The sequence below is a fragment of the Nansenia antarctica genome, assembly GCF_963989245.1.
Source record: "Nansenia antarctica genome assembly, chromosome: 1".
In the NCBI taxonomy this organism is placed as follows: domain Eukaryota; kingdom Metazoa; phylum Chordata; class Actinopteri; order Argentiniformes; family Microstomatidae; genus Nansenia; species Nansenia antarctica.
This window is the reverse complement of record NC_137674.1, coordinates 1,072,642-1,098,658: the sequence shown is the minus strand read 5'-3', so window position 1 is coordinate 1,098,658 and position 26,017 is coordinate 1,072,642. Positions and strand designations below refer to the sequence as shown.

The window sequence follows — 26,017 nt, the reverse complement described above, 5'->3', positions numbered from 1 at the left end:
TAATAATTCATTATATTTATATAGCGCTTTTCCGGGGCTCAAAGACGCTGACAATATGGGTACACAAGACACAGAAACAACAAGCAACAGATAACATGAGCACATAGAACATCATATATTAACGAACAGGCACAGGGAACGAATGATTTGATTTGATGCTATGATTTGAAAGAGCCAGTCCAGAGTGTCTAGCTGTACAAACAAACAGTACCAGAATCAGAACCGTGGCATGTTTCAGCGTTTCACATTTAAGTGTGATAAAGTAACATCATGTATGATTATACCTTGTGTGAAACCACCAGCTGATCAACAATCCCACAGTTTCTCTTTCCTGTATGAACATTGACACATTGGGCAGGACATCCCTGTAGGATCTGTCGGCTAGGTGCTGGACAATGAAAGAAATTAATGAAAAAAACATATCTTTCACTTGATTTCTTTGCTTCCCCATTGCCCCAGTCCCCCCACCTCCCCTCCCACCTCCCTCCTCACCTCCCTCCCCCACTCTGCCCCCCCACCTCCCTCCCACCTCCCCTCCCACCTCCCTCCCCCTCTCTGCCCCCCACCTCCCTCCCACCTCCCCTCCCACCTCCCTCCCCCTCTCTGCCCCCCACCTCCCCCTCTCTGCCCCCCCACCTCCCCTCCCACCTCCCCCTCTCTGCCCCCCCACCTCCCCCTCTCTGCCCCCCCACCTCCCCCTCTCTGCCCCCCACCTCCCCCTCTCTGCCCCCCACCTCCCCCTCTCTGCCCCCCACCTCCCCCTCTCTGCCCCCCACCTCCCCCTCTCTGCCCCCCCACCTCGCCTGTCATCCTCCCACCAGCCCGACAGCTTCAGGGGGCGTGACCACTCTGACCTATGACCCTTCTCTGCGGAGAGAGACTGATATGGAGTGACTCAGCTCATGTGTCACCACACACTGAGCCAGAGGGTGTGTGTGTGTGTGTGTGTGTGTGTGTGTGTGTGTGTGTGTGTGTGTGTGTGCGCGCGGGTGTGTGTGTGTGTGTGTGTGTGTGTGTGTGCGCGGGTGTGTGTGTGTGTGTGTGTGTGTGTGTGTGTGTGTGCACGTGTGGATCAATATAGGCAGCCTGGAGGTCCCTCTTTTGAACCACTCAGGACGTAGCCACTTTCACAGGTGTGCCTCTCTCTGCCTATTCTTCCTGTGTGCAGACAGGGTGAAAGAGAAAGGGTGAGTTTAACTGGGAGGGGACTCAGACCAGCATCCTCTGGGTCATAGGAGCTGTCACACTCATTCACAAAGCATCGACAGAGATCACAAAAGGCCCGTGGAGGGGCAGAGTAACAAGAGCGGGATCGCGTCAGGCGTTCACCCCCTCCTCTGCTGTTGACAGATGACTGGTACCGGTGCTCCACACAATTCAGCATGCATCCTTTTCTACTTAATAATAATACTAATAATAATAATTCATTGTATTTATATAGCGCTTTTCCGGGGCTCAAAGACGCTGACACAGAAAACACAGAAACAACAAGCAACAGATAACATGAGCACATAGATCACAGAGTTAACGAACAGGCACAGGGAACAATTAACACAGCAATGTCCAGGGGGGGAGGGGGGTGGCAGGTTTAGGGGAGATGGTTAGGGGTAGAGAAGGCTGTATGCATACTTACAGATCTATAGGAAATGCTTTGGGTGGAGGGTGGAGGGTGAAGTAGTTGTTATACTGTGGTGTTATACTGGCATCGGTGTGTTAAAATAGGATACACTGCAGTAGTTTATTTGCTACTAGTTACAAACGGGGTGCTGGGATATGAATGAATGAATGAATGAATGAATGAATGAATGGTCTTTATTGTCATTAATACAGTACAGGTACCATACAACGAAATTTAGGAGGGAAAAGAGCTGGTTTACATAAATAAAGGCTATATACACTATCCACTATACTATACTACTATACTATACAAATAAAACACTGTGCTGTACTCTATGCTATGCTATAAATATCCTAACATTTCCTATCTCTGAACCTTATGTACACAAGGGTTGTCATATTGCACATAGTATTATCAGGATAGGGGTTATCAGTAAAGGTGTCTGCAAAGCAAAAAGAATGATTGGTATTAGTGTAACTGGATTGTCTGGGAGAGTGTTATATCAAGACTGTTCCTTGTTCTACTTACAGATCTATAGGAAGTGCTTTGGGTGGAGGTGGATACTGTAGTGGTAGTACTGTGGGGCATCAGTGTGTGTTAAAATGTTGACCTTTATTTTATCAGATAAAATCAATTGGGAACAAATTCTCATTTACAATGATGATCTGGCCAAGAGGCCCCGGGAGAAATAGGATACACTGCAGTAATTCATTTGCTACTAGTAGTTACAAACGGGATGCTGGGGGTAGGAGTTATCAGTCATGGTGTCTGCAAATCAAAAATAACGATTGGTATTAGTGTAACTGGATTGTCTGGGAGACTGATAAACGTAACCTGAATAGGATGTAGCGGTAATAGACACAGTTGACCAAGTTGACACAGTATCCAGCACATCCACATGGACACCAATTAAAGAGGCAGCAAAGGAGGACTGTATGCATTGATTTTCCTGTCCGGCCTCTTTCATGTCCCTGCTCTCCCAAGCTTTGATCCCAGGCTTAAAAGGTAGTGGTGGTGGGATTCACTGGGGGGCACCAGGCTTTGAAACCTAAAACTGTCTCCCCTTCAAAGGCCCTAGGGAGCCCTTTAGAAGTGATGTAATGGGAAGTGTGGTTTAAGAATCAGTGGTTGGTGGGATGGCTGTTGTGTGGAATAACGGTTAGGAAGAAGCAGGAGTTTGGGGGACCATATAATCATCTGCATATGAAGACTGATTCATCTGCAGTGACTTCAGATAAATTGTCTGCTTTGTTTTCTTACCGTTTAATGGTCCAGTACAGTATGGATGAATGAATGAATGAATGGTCTTTATTGTCATTGATATAGTATATAATAGAATATATATCTCCAGGTGGGATAGAGTGGAGTGGAGAGTCGTGAGTATGTTAACAGTCAAGGCTTCTAGAAGCTCGGTCGTAATGGATGTTTATTGAGTCGGGTTTATCGGATCAGGGTATGAGTAGGAAAGAAAATTGAAATCGAAAATGAAAGAAATGTTTAATTTACCGAACGCTGTTTTGGTCTGGAAAAATAAGCACTTTCTAAAATGTAGTGTTTAACACTCAATTAGCATAATGTGTTCTAGGGGGAGTGGACTCACCTATTTGGCCTTCCTGTCTCAAGTGGTTGCCTCTTCATTCAACAGCTAATTTCCAACACTGCCAAGTGCATTTTGGGGGATTATTATTATTAAGGAGGATGTTGTTGATTGGAAATTCAAACTGAATTTAGCTGTGGTGGCCAGAGGTGGCAGATTACCAAGAAACTTGGAAACCCTGCTCCTTTAAGCCACAGAAAATGACACTGAACTCCAGTCTTAATAGCCTACTCATTACCACATCAGGTCCAGACACACCAGAGCAGCTAAACCATCCTAAATAACCACCCTTCCCCCTCTCCTTTTCCTCCCACGGTGGTGGTGGTTGACATCACCAGGATGGGAGGACAGCCAGGTGGCCCTGAGGTCGGAGAGCTGTGCAGGGTCTCACCCAGAACATCTCCTTACTGAAAACATCATTTGTTCAATGGAGAATACTGGTTAATAGCCGGTTGTGGTCGAAATGATTCACGGTGCCGTATAACCTAAAGTATAAAAGTATAATAATCTAACATTACGATATTCCACATCCTTTTAATGTTGTACACTGTGAATAATTGACTGTAGGCTATATGATGCTGTCATTCTTTGTTTGTTTAGTTTATTTTAAACGGATCCTCATTAGTCTTCACCGTCGTGGGGACTATTCTTCCTGGGGTCCACATGAAAGACAGACAGTCAAACATCACACAATCAATCAATTCTTGCCTGCAGAAGTGAGGCCACGTGATGATGCGTTCGCCTCGGGATAGACAGTAGTCCTCCAAGTGCGTTATCTGTCATACTGTGTGTTGTCAAATGGTGCCCACACAGCCTGCCATGTCCCATCTCCTGGCACACAGCTGTCATCATGCCTGCTTCTCTACTACAAAGAACACTAAACAGTGTTATAATATCCTAATCTCCCCCCGTTTGTCCTGTGCTGTATAAGCTCCCTGCATTAATGTAGTTTCCATGTCGGAGGGGATGAGGGATAGTACAGACATCTGTCCTGCAGATATGGTATAGATTAATCTGGGCGATATGGATATCAAGGGAAAATTCAGCTTATATCTTATAAATTCATTCAATGAAGCTTCACACAAAACACTCTGCTTCTATCAATGATGCACATACGGTACAGATCATATCCCTGTTGCATCTTGTTGCAGTTACCTTGATTATCGACGATATGACTCCTAGGGTGTTTTTGTGTAATCTTGATAATACAATCTGGAATGTACTGTATATCAAGTGTACTCTGTTGCATAATCAAATGTATGTTGTAGAGCTTTGTCGATTCACTCATTGGCACATTGGTTCAATTTTATTTTCATTTAAAATACACACAAAGACATGATCTACCTTTCCTGCACACGCACACACACATTGACATTAGTCAGTTGTTACTATGCTAACAGAAACACATAATTCAAACACTCTGAAACACTTTTTTGAGGTTTACAGTAAAGTATAAGGGTCCAAAACATTGTTATGCCTTTAATGCATTAACGACAGCAGTTACAATGTATGCACACACACCCATGGGGGTCAAACACAGAGCACACTTACTGCCAGCTCAGTCAGTTGCATAATGTTACTGTTCACAGTAGGTGAGATTTGGGCCAGGGTTGGTGTGGCTGGCAAGGCCCTCTGGTCCTCTCTGGCCGGTTACATAAGCCCATCTGTCTCACTGTTGTGGGGGGGCTGGGCAGGGCCATAACGGGCCCAGGGCTAGAATGCTCCATTGCCCTGGCAGTGTTTCCCTTTATTGAGATGTGTGACCCATTATGGCCAGTACAGTGCTTCGTTGCCCTGTACACAGAGGTTCTGACTGCTTTTTCATCTCTCGCACACACACAGGCTTACAGCGGGGGAAATAAGAATTGAACAACATTTAGTCCAGTAAATGTATTTCCAATGAGCCTATTCAAGTGAAATTTGCACCAGACTTTGGTATTACCTCAAACAAATCCAGACAGATCTAAACATTAAAAATCGAAACATCAAAGTCCATATGTAAATACAGTTATGTGTAATAAAGTGGAATGAACCAGGAAAAAAGTATTATAGTGCTCAGAAAAAGCAGTACACCACAGCAAGGAAACAGCTGAAAACCATAACTAATTAGGAGGCAACTCTACCTCCAATCTGTGCTAATTAATGTCAGCTGGGTTAGAATATATTGATGGGCTAGAAAAAGGGTTTTTTGATGCACCAATGTAGCAATGAGTGTGATGCTTGCGATTAAAGCAGTGTGCAGTTTGCCATCCAGCCTGCCTCAGTGCAGTTCCATGTCGTGAGAAGGATAAGGTTCTATCTCCGTTTAGAATGATAAGGTTCTATCTCCGTTTAGAATGATAAGGTTCTATCTCCGTTTAGAATGATAAGGTTCTATCTCCGTTTAGAATGATAAGGTTCTATCTCCGTTTAGAATGATAAGGTTCTATCTCCGTTTAGGGCAGTTCAGAGATATTGAGCGTCAAAGTTTTTACATTCCATTATGTTTTGTGAGATGGAACCTTTGTATTATATGAATTACTAACTCAAAAATGTCAACATTTTAAAAATAACAGCACACAGGCATTAATAAATGCCTAATGGATCAGATTATGTAAAAAACTAAATTTTTGACAAAAATGGAGATAGAACCTTATAATTCTAACGTCACGATGTGGTCATGCAGAGTTGACTCCGCACACGTAGTGCCCATTAGTGGTCATTGATTTGATGGGGCACGTCATTGGCATTGGGCAGAACAGATGCTGGCACAGTGGCGTCTCTGACACAGATCACGCGTGGCAGTGCTTGCCATGGGCAGGTTGACAGGTTACATTAGTTAGGCAGGCCCCGTTCACTTTGAAATGACCTGAAGAATCTGTTGACAGAATTTAAGTTGAGATAAAAAATGTGAACATCTATGGATCATTACTACTACACATTCTGTGGAAAAATACAGATTAAACTTTCGATATAAGTATACGTATGTATGTATGTATGTGTGTGTGTCTATATATGTGTCTTTTAAGTGTAATACCCTGCCCCATAGTCAATCAGTAGCCCATGAATGTGAGAAAACATTTGTTTAAATCATTTTAATTCCATTCATTACTTAAAATAAATCAAACACTAAAGAGAAGCCAACTAAGATATATGTGAAAGCGTGTATTTCAAAGCATAAGCTATGCTTTTATTGCATGTCCAGCGCTGCCATGTTAATGCCTGTGGGACCTCTCATGACCTGCCATCTAAGTCCCATAATGCATTGCAAAAAACCATGTAAACCCTGATCCTAGTTGAACGACACACATTTTCCCCTCCATCATATCTCCAGCTGTCTGCATGGTAGTGAAACAAAATGATTGTGATTATCTATCTTAGAGTTTATTTCACACATCTCAAGTGCATGACCTCTGAGTGAACAAAGGGAGCAAAAATAAATACACAACATTGTTGTAAACTGTTGAAACATAAACAGATCGATTAAAATAATTCTTTTTTAATCGATCTGAGTGGACTGGCATGCTCCATACACTTCCCTCTGCCTGTGAAATCACGAGATTGAACAAATCTCATTGATTATAGTAGCTGCAGGCATTAACTCAAACAAAAATCAACAAAGTTTAAACACACTCTCCCACGCAATTACAAATGACTAAAACCGCCAATCAATCATCAGCGGTTTACTTTACTATGTTAGGTGATGTGAACATCTGGAAAACCCCCAGTGTTTAAGTGATCTATTTTTCATTGCGTGAGCACATCCTGTTGGTCAAGGACAGTACACAAAACACCCGTCGCCCATAGAGAGGTGAGGGGTCAGGAACCTCACAGAGGACGAGGCACCTACCAGGCCAAAGCCTGCTTTTTCAGAGTCGAACTTTGGGGAGTAGGGAAAGTATCTGTCCTGGAGCATGGTGCAGCTGGCCACACATACCCCTCCGTTCCTTCCTGTCTCACAATCAATTATTCATAATATAATCCATTTTGAGGGCGTGTTCAAGAAAAAAAACAACAACAAAAAAAACGTAATTGCTTACATGAATTTATGCATGTGACACACTGCACTACATCCTCAAGCTGAAATGAACGCCCTTCAGGTGCGGTCATTGCCATATCATAAGGAGCGTGCAAAAGCTCCATTAAATGCGCAGCCACAGACATTCAACCAAAACCACCAGATACAAATCCAGACCCAGATCCACCTGTCAGTAAATTCTGAACGCTTTGGTAAAATCTTATTCAACACAAGAATACATAAGATGGCCATCCATGTTGTGCCAATCACGTCTTGGTGGTTAATGTCCTCCTTTTTGGGCAGCTTGCTTCAGACATTCCTGTAGTGCAGACACAATATCTTCTAAGATGGTATCCCTGTTTTCCTTGGAGACCTAATTGAGACAGAGATAGAACAATTACAGACTGTTTTTTTACTTTCTATTATATGGGTGACTGGGACCTGGAACCCCAGAAATAGGAACACCATAGAGTTCTCTCTTTGGAATAGGAACACCATAGAGTTCTCTCTTTCAAAACGTATAAATATAATCCATTATTATGGCATTGATTGCTCTCATAATGACTTCAGACGGTCTGATAGACAGTCCTCCTTGCTGGCTGTTCTGCTATCCATTGCACTGCTTAATACTGCAGCTAAAACCCTGCGAAGACACATAGACACTATAATAATAATCATCATCATAATCATAATAATAATAAAATAACTTTGTTGTGAAACCATGCCCTCCTATTCCCCTAACCTTTCCTAAATATCAGTTTAACATAATAGCATTGTTACCATCTCAAAATCACACAAAGAAACATTTGAGCATTTTCACGACTAACTCCATGACAACCCTGTGACCTGTGGAACATTTTTTAGACGTTTCAGACGACCCTTTTGTTGTTAGATCGGTCATGCGTGATCTCATTTTTAATCCCCATTCTATGGGACGGGTAACACTGGCCTGAGCCCCTCCTGCGTAAGAGAGCAAAACATAACAAGGGACTAGAGACTGTCTGGTCAAACCTAGTGCGTGTAGCTAGCTACGTGGTGCTTGTCACAGTGTGTACACAACAAAGCAGCCTAAATAGACGTGCTTACACTGTAAGTATGTCTGCTCATGTGTTTGTGTGTACTCACAGTAAAGACCTTGACGTCTCTCCTGCCCCGCACCTCCTCTACGAGGCGCAGGGGTTTGCCCTTAGAGACGGGGATGGTGCCGAGGACGGAGCAGCCAGGGCCGTCCAGGGTCTGCCTCACCGCTCTGATAAACGGCTGGCTGAAGAGCTCCATCTTGCCGATCTCATCGATGACAAACACCCTCCTCCCTCCTCCGCCTTCACAAGAACCGACCTGAGCCGTGAGTTCAATGCCACGGTTAGAGTCACGTCATGTATAATAATAGTGTTACTGGCTTAAGCTAGGCCTAACAACAGAGGTGAACACTGAACAGATGGCACAGTGAGGAACATGCATATCGATGTGTAAGGCCTACTGTTGCTGACAATCTTCCCGATCGCGACGGTAAAGCAACTAAAGGGGGCGGCTGTGGCGCAGGAGGTAGAGCCGGCGTCTAATGATCGCAAGGTCGGCAAATCGGCGGTTCGAACCCCGGCTGGTCACATGTCGAAGTGTCCTTGGGCAGGACACTGAACCCCAAATTGCTCCCAGTGAGCGGGCCGGCCGGCGCCTTGCATGGCAGCTTGCTGCCATTGATGTGTGAATGTGTATGTGAATGGGTGAATGAGAGGCCGTTGTAAAGCGCTTTGTAATAAGTCAGACCATTAAGTCAGTATATAAGTCAGTCCATTTACTAAATGTGTTTACATCCATTTAAATGTTTTACATATAACTGAAAGAAAAGTGGTATTCAGATGCAGATGCTTCACTACATGCACACACACACATTTGAGCCTCAACGGTTCCGAACACTGTAAGGATAAGTGGAACATGTTATGTCAGAGAGGAGAGCCCCCCCCCTCTGTGCATGTACAAGCACACCAGGTTCTCGTTGCTCATGGGGGATTAATCAGAACTGGTGACAGCCAGACGGCACCATGAGCACTATAAATGTCACGTTGGAATTTATGCTTTTACTATCCTTCAATTATGCCATCACATCTAAGGGATAGCATGGCCCAGATGCTTTGATAAGTGTGTGTGTGAGAGAGGGGGGATCCACTAATAAGTATTTCATGTGCTAGCTTACATTTCTGAACAGGGGGAGAGCCAGGTTTTCAAATGAAGCAAGATCAACCACATACGGCCCGACCGTGTACTCTTGTCTTCCAGGTGAGGCACCGGCAGTGGCTCTAGTTGTTGAAAGAACAAAGGTGGCAACGGGATCTCAATAAAACATGTCAGAGAAAACACTATTGGTTAATAATGTAAAAAATTCGACCCTCCCTGCCTCCCAATTCTCCATCCTTTTTACCTGAAGTTTATACACGTGTCCCCCCCCCCGTACAGATTTAAACGCATACATCAATCCTATGCTCTTTCAATCTGTGTAGGGCAGTGGTTCTCAAACCTCTCCTCGGGGACCCCCAGCCGTCCCACATATTTGATCTGTTCCACCACCAGCACACCTGATCATATCACCAAATCCTAATTGCTTTGTACTTGATTAGCTGAATCAGGTGTGCTGCTGGTGGTGGAACAGATCAAATATGTGGAGCGACTGGGGGGTCCCCGAGGAGAGGTTTGAGATTGAGAACCACTGTTGTAGGGGAGTGGACAAGTGTACACTTCAGGGGAAAGGATGGAGGATTTTGGATGCAGGGGAGGGCATACCTGACTCGGGACAGGTGTCCCCTCTGTCCTGTTACCGTGACAACGTCGAAGCCAACCCTTCGCCCCCCTTCCCTGACTTCCTCTGTGTAAAAGCCAGCGACACCCACGCCTGACGACACAATGGCATCACAGGCCTTCTGGACCAACGTGGTCTTCCCCACCCCTTTGAAACAGACAAGACAGACCCATCATCAGGACAGAGAACTGGGGTTACTAGGGGTACTAGGACATGCGACGCTTAGGCGTCATCCTACTCCCCTTCGAACAGTGATACCTGTAGGCCTACTTTTACGTTATTAGTTATTCGTTTTATTTTAAATCATGTTCGAAATAAAAGATTCATTCATTTATTCATCACGAGGCAATTTGTGTTATAGAGGAGTATGTTTATGCATGGTGTGTGATGCCTTTATCAAAACAATCTTTCATCAGATGTCATGTGAAGTGTTGGAGAATTCTTCAGTTTCATGAGCAGGTTTTTGACATTTTGATATCACAGGCTACAGCATTCAGAGATCTGCCTGAATATGAGTCACAATGGCACAAGCCTAGACATCACAGCCTTTACACCAAGTACCAAAATGTTATTAATGGCACCACGTGCTTATGTTTACATCGACTCAAATGCAACACATTGTGAGTTTAGAATGATAAGGTTCTATCTCAGTTTAGAATGATAAGGTTCTATCTCCGTTTAGAATGATAAGGTTCTATCTCCGTTTAGAATGATAAGGTTCTATCTCCGTTTAGGGCAGTTCAGAGATATTGAGCGTCAAAGTTTTTACATTCCATTATGTTTTGTGAGATGGAACCTTTGTATTTTATTAATTACTAACTCAAACATGTCAACATTTAAAAAAATAACACCACACAGGCATTAATAAACACCTAATGGATCAGATTATGTAAAAAACTCAATTTTGACAAAAATGGAGATAGAACCTTATAATTCTAAACTCACGGAATGCATCCTTCAATGTGATCACATCCGATTGACTGATATACAACACGTAACAACTTCACATGCTTCCTACACAGTATAACTGACACGTGTCTCCTGGTGAGATATTATATTTAGCTAATAGTCATGTTGTAGTTACCCGGAGGTCCTGTCAGGAACACGTGCTTGAACATTTCTGCTTTTATTAATATTATTATTCATAATCACAGCGGACAGAAAAGAACTTCCTGACACACGAGGGGGCGCATGCGCAGATTGGTTTGGCATACTTTTCTCTTTTTTTCTTCTTCTTACCGTATTTACCAGGGTACATGCGCAGAGTGGTTTGGCATATTTAATTTCTTAAAAAGACAGATCACAGACACAGCTTTATTTTCCATTTCTAGTATACAGTAGATAACTAGTGTAGTTATAGTATAGATCGTTTGTCTTTTGATTTAAGTATCAACCTATGTATGCAAAATGTGAGACATAAAACTCCACAAGAGGAAGGATCACCAGCGTATTTTAAAAATACTGATAGGTGTGACAATCTATTACATTTATTTATTTTTTCTAAATATAATAACAATAACAACAATACACTATTAACAACAAATATATAATGGCACCTAAATCATCTTATGTTTATATAACAAATTTCAGGGATATCTATAAGACACACGTGAGTCCAACATGTAGGTTTAAACAATTTAAGTAGCCTTTAACTAGCCAATTCTCAAGGATGAATACATTAATAATGATCATTTAAAAGGGTCAAATTACATTGAATGGAGGCGGGTACAGTACAGTGTATCACATCTATCCGATACTGAAATATAACTATAACACAGTTATATAACTATAACAAACTGAATAATGGATCATCCATTCCATACAGAGCCTTTCAATGACGTAGCAAACATTGACTGCTGAATGTCCAGAACTGTGTGTGTCCCTTTCACAAGGTGTACCCTGGGAGCTTATTAACTACCAGCTCAGAGACGTGTTGGTACTTGACACGTAAACCCAGCGAGCCTAGCGCATCTCGTGCCTCTTTTGCTTCGTGTGGTTCAAGGGAGGACGAGGTCGAGTCAGCGGGTAGTAGGTAGGTGTCTGCGGAATACCCCCCGACTCCCCTCACACTGTCCTTCTTTGACTCACCCGACTGGCTCCTTGATGCTCCGAGACTCTCAGAGAGAGTGGAGACCTTAGCTCCACCGCCACCACTCTGAGCCCAAGGCCGTGCCTTTTGATTTCTCGAGTGGGCAGAACGGATGGACACGACAGACCCGTCTCTGTCACTGTCGTCTGAGGACACACTCAGGGCTGAGGCCTGGGTGCGAGGTCTGATGACGTGAGTGCCCTTCAGAGATCGCTGTGGAGAACTGTGTGCTTTAACAGGCACAGGGAGGGCTGCTGCTTTTTTTCTCTGGCTTCTAAAGCTAGTGGTGGTAGAGGTGCTGCCAGAGCTCCTGGAGAGGTTACCTAAGTCATCACTGGTCCTGGTCCTGCCCAGAACAGGATCAGGGGGACTACCGAATGGGTCCGGTGAGTACCTATCAACGGGGTCTGGTGACACTGAGTATCCACCGGTGCGGTCGAGACTGGTGAAGTCGTCAATGTATTCGACTGCCTCCAGGCTGTCGCTCATGGAGTCTGAATGGCTGGGTTTGGGGCCACTGCCCTGTGTGCCCTCTGTGGTCTCACTCTTGTGTCCGTTGTAGTCATATCCAGGCTTCGTTGGATTTGATTCAGGATTAGGACCGTAGTCTCCAGTAAGTGAATCATCATCAATGTGAGATATTCTTCTTGCCTGTTCATGTTTTGTTTTTGTTGGAGTAGCTTCCTGCGGTGCGGCGTCAAATCCAATGCTGCTGATCAAAGTCTCGATGTTTCCGTTAGGAGTCGAGCTCCTGCTGGGTACTTTTCTCCTGTGGAGGTGTTTTGACATTGTGTTTGCGTTGTTTGACTTGTTCCCTTTATTCTGTTTCTGTGTTTCTGTCTGTTCCCTGCACTCGTGACGTTTCATCACATCACTACGATTAATTCGCTTCAACCTGAGATTAAAGGTTTTAGTTGTTCCATATACCAACCTCTTCTTGAGAGGGACCTTTGGAAGATTATTGTCAAGGTTAGATTTTTTAACCTCCTTCACAGATGTACACAAGGGGGTAGCGACATTTTCCCGAGGCTGCCTGTCCTTAAATCTGGGAGTAGTAGGTGACTGTCTGGCTTTATGTGATGATGTGAATTGGGGGGAATTTTCCAATCCATTCAAAGGCTCCGTTGTTGCTGATCTGTAAATCCATTCTAGGTTGGGGTGAATAGATAAGGGCTGCTGCTGCTGCTGCTGGGCCTGGCCATTCAGCTGTGAGAGTTCAACAAGAAGTGCATTCAGAAGAGGCAACTGTCGTAAGGTCCCTCCCAGGGCTGATGGTGCCACACGTGTCTCTTGACTTAGAGACTCACACACACCAGTGTGTCTCACCCTCCTCCGATTCGTAGGCCTAGGTGGTGACACTTCAATTTCACTTTCAGAAATTTCATCCCCAGAGAATAGATTCTCAACCCTCAAAGACTCCATGTCTAAATTCAATTTAGATTCATATGCTTCATGTTCATTTTCTGCAAGGCTGCTGTAGAAGAGAGGTGGGGGACAGAATAGGCCTGCAGTGGAATTCCCCTCGCTATGGTAATAATCAACATGATCAACTACGCGTGTTCGATACTTAATCCTCCCGGCACGTTCAGTTTGAGTCGCAGTTGAATTGACAGCATGCATCTCTGCCTCTGACACCACTACCCCGGCTGGCTGTCCATCTATTTGTATATCATGACAAAGAACATGGGAAGGTTTGTTGTCCGAGCCCAGTGATTGGACCTTTCCTTTCTCACAATCAACCGGCACAGTTTCAGCACTTCCATGATGAGCAATGCTGCCTACTTTCAAAACCCTGTCTGCTGGGATATGTGGTAGTAAACTAGCGCCCAGACTTAAAAGTTTATAACCCAGGGAAACATAGCCAATTTTCTCACCCATGAGATTGAGAACGTCAACAACCTTCTTCTCTCCTTGAGAGGAGGGAGTCGAGACACCGTGGGCCTCAACATCACACCTTATTCGGTCAATCAGTTTTGCGAGAGAGATCAATGAGCTTCCCAGCAACTTTGGCAGCTCCTCTCTGAGATCCAACACCAGGGCATAGAGGGGAGTGTTCAACAGGTGAGTGTGGAGTGAGTCCAGGTCGATTTTGAACAAACAGGATTTGCCTTTGTTAAAGGGGTATTCTTCCAATGTATCACAGTGGAGTTCACCATGCTGATTTTCTTTGTCAGGATGATGATCACTGGCTGCGTGTCCTTGTTGTTGTGGTTGATTAATGAGCAGCATGGGGAAATCCAGGAGTCGGACGCCGAGCGCCAGTTCGTCGAGACTGTTGTTCAGGTTCCTTGTTTTGTTTATCCGGATAAATTCGACCATTAGTTCAAACGAAAAGAGAGTTTCTTTGTTAGTCATTATGCCTGTCAGTTCGACTTGGGACCCTGGACAGTACTCAATGCGGTCAGTCGTGAAATCTGGAGAGTCGAGATAAGAGACGCTGGTTATGATTCATTCATTGTAGCAGGCATACATACATTCATATTATAGGATCTATATACATACAGTCCTATAGACTTTATTGATAAAGTCTATAGTAGTCTGTCAATAAAGTCTATAAGAAGTCTATCGATAAAGTCTATAATAAGTCTATCGATAAAGTCTATAAGAAGTCTATTGATAAAGTCTATAAGAAGTCTATCAATAAAGTCTATAAGAAGTCTATTGATAAAGTCTATAGTAGTCTGTCAATAAAATATATAAGAAGTCTATCAATAAAGTCTATAAGAAGTCTATTGATAAAGTCTATAGTAGTCTGTCAATAAAATCTATAAGAAGTCTATCAATAAAGTCTATAAGAAGTCTATTGATAAAGTCTATAGTAGTCTGTCAATCTTTACCTTTTCTTTTGACTGTTTTCCCCTGCTTTTATATTCATTACATGCTTGTATATGTTTTTGTATATGTTTTTATATTCACTTTATGTGCTTAGTCCTGTTGTAAAGCGCTTTCAGCTGCATTTCTTGTATGAAAGGTGCTATATAAATAAAGCTTTACTTACTTACTTACTATATTCTTTATGTTTCGTTTACAGCACATGAGAACATCACCGAGTATTAATAGATAGGTATATCCAAGGTAAGTAGATAGATAGATGGGTAGCTGCGGAGTTAGACTAAAGCTAAACACGTTGTTGATAATCCACAACAAGCTCCCAGGGCTCCATGGAAACACACTCGCTGTCGCACATCTCCTACGTAGTAGGCCGTAGGATCCCTGGGAATTGTAGTTCTATGTGTAGTTCTATTTCATTCATGTCTTTATTTGCGTTTATTTGAGGGGGGCACAGATCATCCAACAATATTGACATATTGAAATGTCAACCAGCCAGATGCACTGCACAATAACATGCTAGTTTGCGCTCATTTTCAGTGTAATATTGACTGTATTGCAGACAGTCATATAGGCCTAGACATTCTGCAAGTGAAAGTAGGTGTGCTGATTATTGAGGATCGCCTGGATCGTATAACACTTGTACAATATATATATATTGCATATTATATATATTATATATTATATATATATGCATATTACATAGACTTGTACAATATATATATATGCATATTACATAGACTTGTACAATATATATATATATATATGCATATGACATAGCCTACATGTGATTTTTGGGAGGTAAAACCATAACCAGATCCATTGGGTACAACATGCATGGTGTGGGGCAGGCTATAAGCCTCAATGGAGACAACCTGATGATTGTGAATGTTATAGTAGGCTACACATACACATTCGGTACATGAAAATGAAAATCATTAGAATTGCATTTGAATTTGAATATTGTCTGAAAGAATGCATGCAAAAGTGGAACATGCAATTGCAATCTCATATTGCATTAGCATTTGAATTAAGTCAGCTATATATGCTTCCATAACATTCCCCATTACACATTACATGTATTTCCATGTGTGATATTAGTCTATTGGCAAAAGGTACAGAGAGTATTACTGATTCCACCAGCTGGTGCCACTATAGTGCTTCGATATCTTTCCAGCTTTCTGTTTGTCTCTATTGATCTTTACAGCAGTTCCTGTCAATTAGGATTTGTTAGATATATTATTATGATTTCAAACTCAATTTGCTAAATATTTTTGTTGGTTGACAAACACATCACATCTCACCGTACAAACTTTAGTAAAACGGACTGAATCTGAATCTCACTGGACAAAAAATTGCAAGGGGGTGCGTTGCATTTGTAAATTCTCGCTGAGAGCGCCGGAGCGCACACTGGGTCCAACGTCACAAAGAGAACAAGTCATTTGATTGGACAAGAGGCATTCCATGAGTGCTGATCAGATTTCGAGAGCAAATTTACGAACGCAGCCAAAGAGTAGGCGGAGCTGTCAGCTCCCAAGCACACAAGCAGCGGTCTGTTACATTCTCCCAACGCAGCCAGAGAGAGAGGGTCCGTCTCACGGGTCTCACGGGTCTCACGGTGCCACTCAGCTAAAGGATGAACTGGTTTAATTAATCAACAAAGGATAAGTTATCGCGTCTTTCGGGACAGATCGGATGTTCTGTCAGTGTGGAAGGTAAGACATGCATGCATTTCTCCTCCAGAAACCAAGCAGAGAGAAAGCAGAGAGAAAGCAGAGAGAAAGCCAGGGTTATAACACAAACCCGTCCGGAGAAACAGATTGTATTAAACAGATTGTATTAATTGTGTCAACAGCAAAAGAAGTGAAACAGGAGAAACGTGCATTTAAATGTTATTCATCATAACTGATAGAACACATTCATCCACCTGGACAGAGCAGTTAGATTTAGACATGAAGTGTTTCTGTTGTATCTGGGAACTTTCCCTAGTGAACAGAGTTGTCCTTCACACATCTAGAGATACATTAATATTATATTACACTATAACATTGTAGCCAATAGGCCTTATTATACTCAAAGAATGAGGTTTAGCAGCCGACTTCTGAGTTTCTATAGAGAATATTTCATTATAAAAACTGGCAGTATGGCAGGAATTGTTTTTGCTTGAATGAAAAAAATCGAAATGTCTATTGTCCATATTTATATTATAGATTATATTAGTAGTTGTACTACATTGTATGGATGACATTAGTTTTATTTGAGTGACATTGATATTTCACTGGGAAATAGGTTGAGTTATTAGAGTTCTTGTTCAAACAAACAAACAAACCCCCCAAAAAGAATGAAAGTGAATGGACATACATGGCTGAGACCCGTTACCTGGCCGAAGCAGATAGGGGGCGCTGAAGATCTCAAGCTGTGTCTCTTTCTAGAGAGTCCTTTCCACCCATTGGCTCACACACACCACCCTTCCATTCATGCCAATGGACTAGTGCTATATTATCTGTGAGAATGCCAGAGCCTTGTCTCATGTTTGTTTTCCCTGCAGGTATTGTTATTTATGTCTAGGCAGATCATGGGCGGGGGCGGGGGGGGGGGGGGGGTGTTCCCTCAACGTCACTAAAGGACAATCCAGGCTTATTTTGATAAATCCCACGAGGTTTATTAAACAAATCCAGCCTTATTTTGATAAGTTTTGCGAGATTTATCCAAATAAGCCTGGATTTTCCTTTAGTGACGTTGATGTGTGATCAGGGTGACCCTGGTGATGGAAGGCTTGTTTGTACAGGAAGGATCTGGGATCTAGCTCTCATTTCTCATGTTCCTCACTGTGAATAGCCAACAACCTCCCCCTGGCTGGGAGAGCAAACAAGGGATTGTTATTTATCACCATATCTCTCCTCATACTGGTCAGTAACCTCCACCATGATGACAGTTCCTCATTCAACGACCGAATCTCCGAATGTCTGTCAGCCGAATCAACAGGGTTTTCTTCAATAATACTGACATTGATGGCCAGCTGTGTCATGCTGTGTTGTGTTCTAGAGAGTAGAGACACACGTATAAATGAGTTCTTAAGGTAACCGACTAAAAACAAACAAACAAACAAGGCTTTGTTGAATATTGATACAGCAGTCACCCCAGTCACACACAGTTACAGTATCATAACAGTAACACAATAATAGGTTTTTGTTGGGATTGAGCTATATGTTGAAAACTCCTGTTATGCACAGGCATACAATATGTTTAAACCAGGGAGTTCCCCCCCTTTTGGCATGGTTTTACAGCACTGTGAAGAACAAGAACTCTAATAGCTCAGAGCGCAAATGGGCTCTCAGTTTGGCATGCTGCCATCTAGGTCTATTTACTATTTTTGCAATTAAAATTCAATCGATCCCTATGAATTTGTCTCAGGGACTGATAATGGCCCATGGAATAACTGTGCCCCGGATATCTGAGATATGGCACAGTCACCGCAGTTTTGGTCATCTTTAGGATGAGAGGATTTAGGGTTTTGCTCAATTCCCAATCATAATGATATACCCTTTGATGTTCAGACAGGGTGGACTAAATGAATAGGCCATGTTTGGATGCACATTGTTGACTGGAATGTGCAGGGTTTCAATTCAGGGGCTACATCATGTTATTGATCACCCAATACGTCTTGTTATGATACAATCTCTTAGTCCTTGTCATTTCATTCCTGAGTAATATGACCTCATTATAATAGATGGGCGGCAGACTCTCATTTCAGGAGAGGAACACCCTTGATTAGTACACATCTACAGTCATAATAATGCTCTGATGAATGCCCTGGTATCCATAGAGCTGCTCTGACTGCCTGCCAGTCTGACTGTTGTTAGTCTCTATGTATAAACACAGTAGATTGGCTGTGTACAGCAGCTGTCATTAGGCTCAGGTGGGCGACTCTGATAGAGGGCTTGATCTCTGAGACCATTGCAACTAACCTTATTTTCCGTCTTATCATGTGGTCTTATAGAGTTCATGTTCTGGAACAAAACTGTTGGAACACATTTAAAATAAACAGGATCAGAGATAGGCCTACCACCTGGGTGTGCAAGTGGAAGCCTATCTCAGAGGAGCAGATATACAGTAGGCCTCGACGCTGGATGAAATTTGTCTCTGGAATAGTTTACAGAAACTGTATGATGTATTTTCAGTGAAAGCCGGGCAGCAGTGCAATGCACACAGTCTCATGTCTGGGAAATGTATTAGTTTATTATATTGAGTTGGAGTAAGTACACACAGTAATGTTTTTAAAAGGCCCCAGTGTATACTTGGGATGTTTTAGTGTTTGACATATTTTCACTTATGAATTGTGTGTCTCACGCCAACTGTCAGAAGCAGACACGTCAAGGAGGTCAGTTAATTGCTACCTGCTGGTGCTAAGAGGTCCGTTCAGTGCGAATAGATTGTCAGTTATGATAAATGACTTTCCGTTTTTGTCACTTATGTTGTTATTTATTGCTTTTGTAGCTTTTTTGGGAGCAACACAGTATAATTAAGGTATGAAAACAAACGAGAGAAAGTATAGGCTACAAGCGAGGTATTCCTCGTCATCAAAAAAACATCTTGCATTCGGTAAACATTAGGTCTTTTCACGCATTCGGCCGAACACGCTTTTCTTGGTGCTATTTTCGGCCTAATAGCCTAATTTCGGTGGCCGAACTTTCGGTGCATCCCTAGGCAGAATCTCTACCCTGCCTCCAGTGTGTGGTTAGAGAAGTGCTGCTGCCACGCTCCCTGACAAAAAAAAGTCTAATTTAGCAGTCATGATGACAGAGCCAAAGAAAAGCCTGAGTTTGAGTTTCTGAATGAAGAGCGTCTGTAGGAGACTGCAGTCACGGTGTGTCTCCCCTGGAGCAGAAATGTGAGGAATTGTACCTCGAATAAAGGAGTGGCTTCTTTCTTTTAGGCAAGAACAGTGCCCTCAGCATGGGCTAACCAGACAATGGGTAAATTGAGCCTGATAGATAGATAGATAGATATCCCTCAAAATCAAGTGTTGTGAACAATGGCCGTTTGCTTGAACATAAAGGCTACCTGTCGAGTCTGGCAGAGGAACAGCTTCCTGTGAGATGCCCGTCGGGGCTGCTATCATTGGCTGAGCAGCCCAGGATGTCTCCCGGTCCAACTGGGTCAGGCGACGCCCTGGTAGAGTTACGCTCGTTATGTCTCGTCTCTGCCACTGAAATCCCACCATTATTTTTGAAATGTCCGGTCCAACTAAAATGACATGGTGTCATACTCATAGCCCTTGTTTTTGCCACCTATGGTGTGTGCGGATGCTGTTATTTTGCACTCTATTGATACTCTTCAGTTCCAGCACCGCAGCAAAGCCTGAAAACGGATGAGCGGTGGTATTTTCACTATTTAGCCACCTATGGGAAATGGATCAAGACATTTCTGTCTGTTAGACATGTTTTAACCCCCCCCCACACCCTCTCCCTCAGTGGCACCAGGTCGCTAGTTCGTAGGCCTCCTGCCGGCGGCCCCCCTTTCCCACGGTGCTTTGCTGCTGATGTGCTGAGTGGTCACAGTGAGAGGAAAAAAAAAACTGCTGAAGGACTTCGGTCTTGTTTGTGTAGCAGATATGCACTTTTCCCCCTTTGTGCTGCAGAGGCAGGAGAGAGGTCTGTGGCGCTCTGTGACAGGGTTCCTCCTCGCACACCCCCTGCATGTGACTGGGATCAGGAAGTCTGGCCAGGAGTCACAATGGGCCTCACAACCCAAAAAACCTGTTTCTCTTAAACTAACCAACCAGCAGACTGGGGGGATCACATGCTGCCTGCCCTGCTTGTTGTGAGAACCAGACTCTCTCTCTCTCTCTCTCTCTCTCTCTCTCTCTGTCTCTCTCTCTCTCTCTCTGTCTCTCTCTCTCTCTCTGTCTCTCTGTCTGTCTCTCTCTGTCTCTCTCTCTCTCTCTCTCTCTCTCTCTGTCTCTCTCTCTCTCTCTCTGTCTCTCTCTGTCTCTCTCTCTCTCTCTCTCTCTCTGTCTCTCTCTGTCTCTCTCCGTCTCTCTCTCTCTCTCTGTCTCTCTCCCTCTCTCTCTCTGTCTCTCTCTCTCTCTCTCTGTCTCTCTCTCTCTCTCTGTCTCTCTCTCTCTCTCTCTGTCTCTCTCTCTCTCTCTCTCTCTCTCTGTCTCTCTCTCTCTCTCTGTCTCTCTGTCTCTCTCTCTCTGTCTCTCTCTGTCTCTCTCTCTCTCTCTGTCTCTCTCTCTCTGTCTCTCTCTCTCTCTCTCTCTCTCTCTCTCTCTCTCTCTCTCTCTCTCTCTCTCTCCCCCCTCTCCCCTCTGTCCCCCTGCTGTTTGTCAAGCCTTGTTTATTTTGCGGTCTGGATTTTAGGTGCTGTTTTTTTGGAGCTAGCTTTGTCACTGTCAGGCACCAAACAGCACACTCGTCCATTCGGTTGATGTTTTTTGCGAGATGATCAATAGAGACACTGACACTCTCCATATGTTGTGCCTGGTTTTGATAAAAAAACAAATTAACAGTAGGCCCTAGCAGAAGATCCAGAGTATTGACCATGTGTTCCTCTGAGGTCCAGTTATGATGGATGTGTGTGTGTGTGTGACTTTGAGTCTGGTAACTGTGCTCTCGGTCAATATGATTACGGTGTGTACTGCTGATGTTAGAGGTGGAACATGGAGGCTCTGAAATATTGCTTTCTCTAGAGAGGAGAAAATCGTTGCCCCCCCCCCCGGACGGAGAGAAATGAGTCAAGGGGAGAGATGTTCACCTTCATGGCCATTGACAGAGCTCTTCCCCAACGGAAGCTGCAATAGACATCATTGGGTTTTACTGGTACCATTAGAGACTCTATGTGGTGCCCAGATAAATCACACTGCTGCTTTTATTGCAGTAGCACTGCCTTGGATGGAATATTGTTAACACAGCAGGACAACAGAATGACCCTGGGACTGGATTTTTCACTTTCATCACACCTTGGGTTTGAAAATATCTCTTTTGGTCGGATTTACATCCGGTAACAGAAAGACTAAATGGGAGCCCCACAGAAATGCATCATTTATGGATCTGGATGAATGGCATTCTGTACATGATGATGTAGGCTAGTTACAATAGGGAAACACTAGATATGCATGCATATGCAATAGACACTATCATTGAGGTAAACATTGATTATTTTGATGTTTTTTTCCATATGTCATTATGTGTGACAGTCAAAGCCTTTACTGTTCTAATGATGGACGATGGTTGGGAAATGCATTTCTGACTTCATTTCCAGAACATATAATGGGCCGTGTTCACAGACAGACAAGACTTAAGCCTAGTCCTGGACTAAATAACTCTTTCAATGTGAAATCTCCACTGAAGACGCTTTTTAGTCTAGCATTAGGTTTAAGCCTTGTCTGTGAAACCGGCCCATAGATCTCAGGTTTCATTCGACACCTTGAATTTGATACGCTCTAATGAACCTCAGTCCTCATGGGTCTTTTAACATCGCCCAGCACTCTGACACCTGCTGTACTATCTGCAGAGCTACAGTATACACATGGTTTAAATGGTAAATGGTAAATGGACTGACTTATATAGCGCCTTATTCCAAAGCGCTTTACAACGGCCTCTCATTCACCCATTCACACACCCATTCACACACCAATGGCGGCAAGCTACCATGCAAGGTGCTGACCCGCTCATTGGGAGCAATTTGGGGTTAAGTGTCTTGCCCAAGGACACTTCGACATGGTTCCAGTTGGAGCTCGAACCGCTGATCTGCCAACCTTGCGATCATTAGACGCCTGCTCTACCTCCTGCGCCACAGCCGCCCCACAGCCGCTAGGTTTAGGCCTAATATCTGTCCTCTATTTATTTATTTATCTTTTTAATTATTACATTACTGTCCTGAGAATGATAAGATAGGATCATGTGCTTTACTGGGCCATACTGCCCCACATCCACAGAGAAGCTTCTGGAGTCTGAGGTCAGCATGTTTAGATCCTTAGTTCTCCAGGGGGCTGTTCGCTGTTCCCTTTGCACATTACTGCATGCCTCCTCATGTGTAATTGGCTTAAATATTGTAGTTACGAAGATAGCAGCATGTTTAAACAGCTCAAGCAGTAAGTTGTGTTGCATCAGAGACGTGGGATGGTCTTTTTTATAAAACTGTATTTCCTGTCTCTAGTAGTGTAGTAGTGCAGACAAATGAGATTCTGTGTCCTGTGGCGTTGTCAGTTGAGGACATTGTTTGTTGCCTTGCGTGTGGCTTAGCTCGCTCGCTCGCCTGTTTGTTTGTGTTGGTTAGATGTATGGTCATCTAATCTGATCCCACAGATGTGGATAAGAGCAATGTGTGTCTGTGTAAAAGACAATTCTAACCCTAAACCCATGAGGATCACAATGTGAAGCTCCACGGCGTGTGTGTGTGTGTGTGTGTGTGTGTGTCAGTGGCTGCCTGTGTCCTGTGTGTGTGTGTCCTGTGTGTGTGTGTCTGTCTGTGTGTCTGTGTCTGTCTGTCTGTGTGACCTGTGTGTGTGTGTGCTCCCAGCAGCCTGACGTGCAGAGGAGGTCTCAGAGAAGGCCAGCGTCGGCCCCAGAGGGCAAAGCTTGACCTGGGACGCGTCTCTGTGGCGGGCTGGCAGATGGCATCGGCGTAGTCAGGAGCTGGAACACAGATTGCCTGCTCAGACTGAGCTTGTCAATCTCTGGCCACACACAAGGCCATCTTCTGTGTGGCAGGGCAGGGGAGGGAGCGGGGGGGGGAGTGGGAGTGGGAGTGGGAGTGGGATTTGAGCCCTCTGATGACCCACTTTGCCCACTGCACCGCCACCTACTCAAACATACTGTAGCTAGATGGTTAATGGGTGGATAAGATTAGGCGGATTTTACACAACAATATGTAGATGTAACTTCTGGAGCTTTCACTCTCTATCGGGAGGTCTTTATGGTTTGTTGTTGGTGACAGTACGTTATGAGAGGTGATGAAATAAAGAAGTATCGCGTCCATTAACAATAAAGTATTGTATCCCTTAAATCCCACGACTACCGTGCCCTAGGCTGTCGTTTCATCATCCTTATATAACCAGTATGAAACATGCTGTTGAAACGACATATTCTGTCTCAAAACTAAAGCTTTGACCTTGCTGCAGACATAAAGAGCCCTTTATGATCCTAAATATACAATACCGGTTCACAGATCATGGAACCATGGAGGTCGATCAACCCTCCTTCTGGTAATCTCCGATCTTCAGACATAATTCTGGGATGTTGAGTCAAGGGTTTGCGTGATGTTTAGCTACATTATGGAGGAGCTTAAATGATTTGCTGTTAATTGGCTTCTTGCTGTTTTTGACCCCACTGGCTAACCATAATGTGACACATTCTAATGCTTTGGTCCTCATGTCGGGATCCGATGTAATGATTGGACTTTTCTTTCGGAAAAACATGTGAATACATTTCCGCGTTGTTGAAAATCAATGACACGTCGCTAGTCAACTAACACAGCTTGTTTTGTGAGCCTGCTAACAATGTAAAGTAGTGTTATAGTTAACTAGTTAGCAGTGGGGGGGATTACTCACCGAATCCATTGCGTTGTTGCAGTATTTTGGCTCGACTAGCGAGTTTTTGTGTTGTGATTCTCAACAACGTTGAAACGTAGTTCCATGTTTCAAAACAAAAGTCTGAACATTTTGATTGGTTGCCGATATGCGGACCAAAATGATCAGACTGTGTCACATATGATGTAGCCCTGCACATTCCAGTCAACAATGTGCATCCAAAATGGCCTATTCATTCAACGTGTCAGGGTGGGTCAAGTACAGTACAGTATAGTTTCTCCCATATGTTTTCACGATCAAACCCCTTCCAAACCAAAGCGGTGAGCAGCATTCTTCAGTTGAGTACTCCTCATCCACAAGTTGACACAGTGGTTTGACTGTTAGCCTCCTCCTCCTTGTAATCCTCTCACTGCCAAGACTGGCCCACTGGTCAACAGAGCAAAAACAAACAGAGCGCTGAGGCGGGAGGGTACTTCTTTTGTTTCCTTTAGTAAACTTACCTCAAGTTCAAGCGTATTCGATTTATACTCATGTATACTCAACTCAAGTATTTCCCCCCAAATGAATTATGTCCGGACTTCTGGTTCTCGGGGAGTCATTAGTGTCTTTAGCAGGGATTACTGGGGTCGACCACAGAAAGTTGCTGACCCTCCTGCATGTTTTTGTCTACTACTTCTTTCAGCGGCTCACAATGAGAGCATGAGAGCCGGTCAGTCATTAACCCTGGTACACTGAGCTCAGTGACCAGCCGTGACCCAGGGTGTTAACTCTCTGTTTTTTCCCCCCCCTAGTGGGGCCCCAGACAATTGGAGGCGACTGACCTCTCTTGTCCCAGCCTCCCACTGGTAGATAAGAGGGGATTTCGGTAAGCGCTGGGGCGCATATCTCCTCCCCACTGTAGCGAAAATTAAAGGATGGTCTGAACTCTGAATGGGGAGACGGGTGTGTGTGACGGCTGCTCATAGCCAGGATAGCTTTGTTCCCTCGTCTCCGTCTGAGATGGGAGAACTATGGGTCTGACATAATATCACCTAAACAGCTATTGTAGTAATAATAATAATAATAATAATAATAATAATAATAATAATAATAATGATAACTTGGATTTATATAGCTTCATAAAACCCATGGGTGCTTTACAATTCTACAGGAAATGGTCAGACAGACAAAACAGAAAACAAACAAAACAACAGAAACAGTAGTGCATATTGTAAGATATGGCTACTGGACTAAAGCACCAATTATAACCATGTTATTAGAACCACTGTTACAGCAGTGGGGTACCTTGTCTCAGCCACGTGTTCTTAGAATATTTAAATGTTTTATTTTAACTAATGACGTTAATTTTCAGGATGCCATGTTGCAACTGGCCGGGGACTTCAGCTGAAAATTAGCCGACTAGGCTAACGCTGCCTTTTTTTACTGTATTTTATATGGTTCATGTATTTGGATTGTCCTCGATATAATAAACTAATAAACTAAACTAAACTAAGCACTCACCAACATATACTTCTCCTTCAACTTCTTCCCCTTCTTGCTTGTGAAAACGTAAGCTAAT

The 26,017-nt window shown here is 43.6% G+C and overlaps 2 protein-coding genes across 2 annotated transcripts; both read right to left on the bottom strand.

Annotated features, from left to right (window-relative positions):
* Window positions 1-6,485: 6,485 nt before the first annotated feature.
* On the bottom strand, window positions 6,486-11,172 carry ntpcr (nucleoside-triphosphatase, cancer-related). Its single transcript, XM_080527710.1, has 5 exons — window positions 11,091-11,172; window positions 9,991-10,153; window positions 9,407-9,509; window positions 8,338-8,550; window positions 6,486-7,585 (listed from the first exon to the last, which is right to left on the bottom strand). Exons 1-5 carry the CDS (start codon window positions 11,122-11,124, stop codon window positions 7,493-7,495), a joined length of 606 nt encoding a protein of 201 aa, XP_080383836.1. The 5' UTR covers window positions 11,125-11,172; the 3' UTR covers window positions 6,486-7,492.
* Window positions 11,173-11,891: 719 nt separating this feature from the next.
* map10 (microtubule associated protein 10) lies at window positions 11,892-14,450 on the bottom strand (the record flags this gene model as incomplete). The annotated part of the gene is made up of 3 exons (XM_080548815.1): window positions 11,892-12,668; window positions 13,227-13,384; window positions 13,853-14,450. The coding sequence occupies 3 exons, from the start codon at window positions 14,448-14,450 to the stop codon at window positions 11,892-11,894; spliced, it is 1,533 nt and encodes a 510-aa protein (XP_080404941.1).
* Between the last annotated feature and the right edge of the window lie 11,567 nt (window positions 14,451-26,017).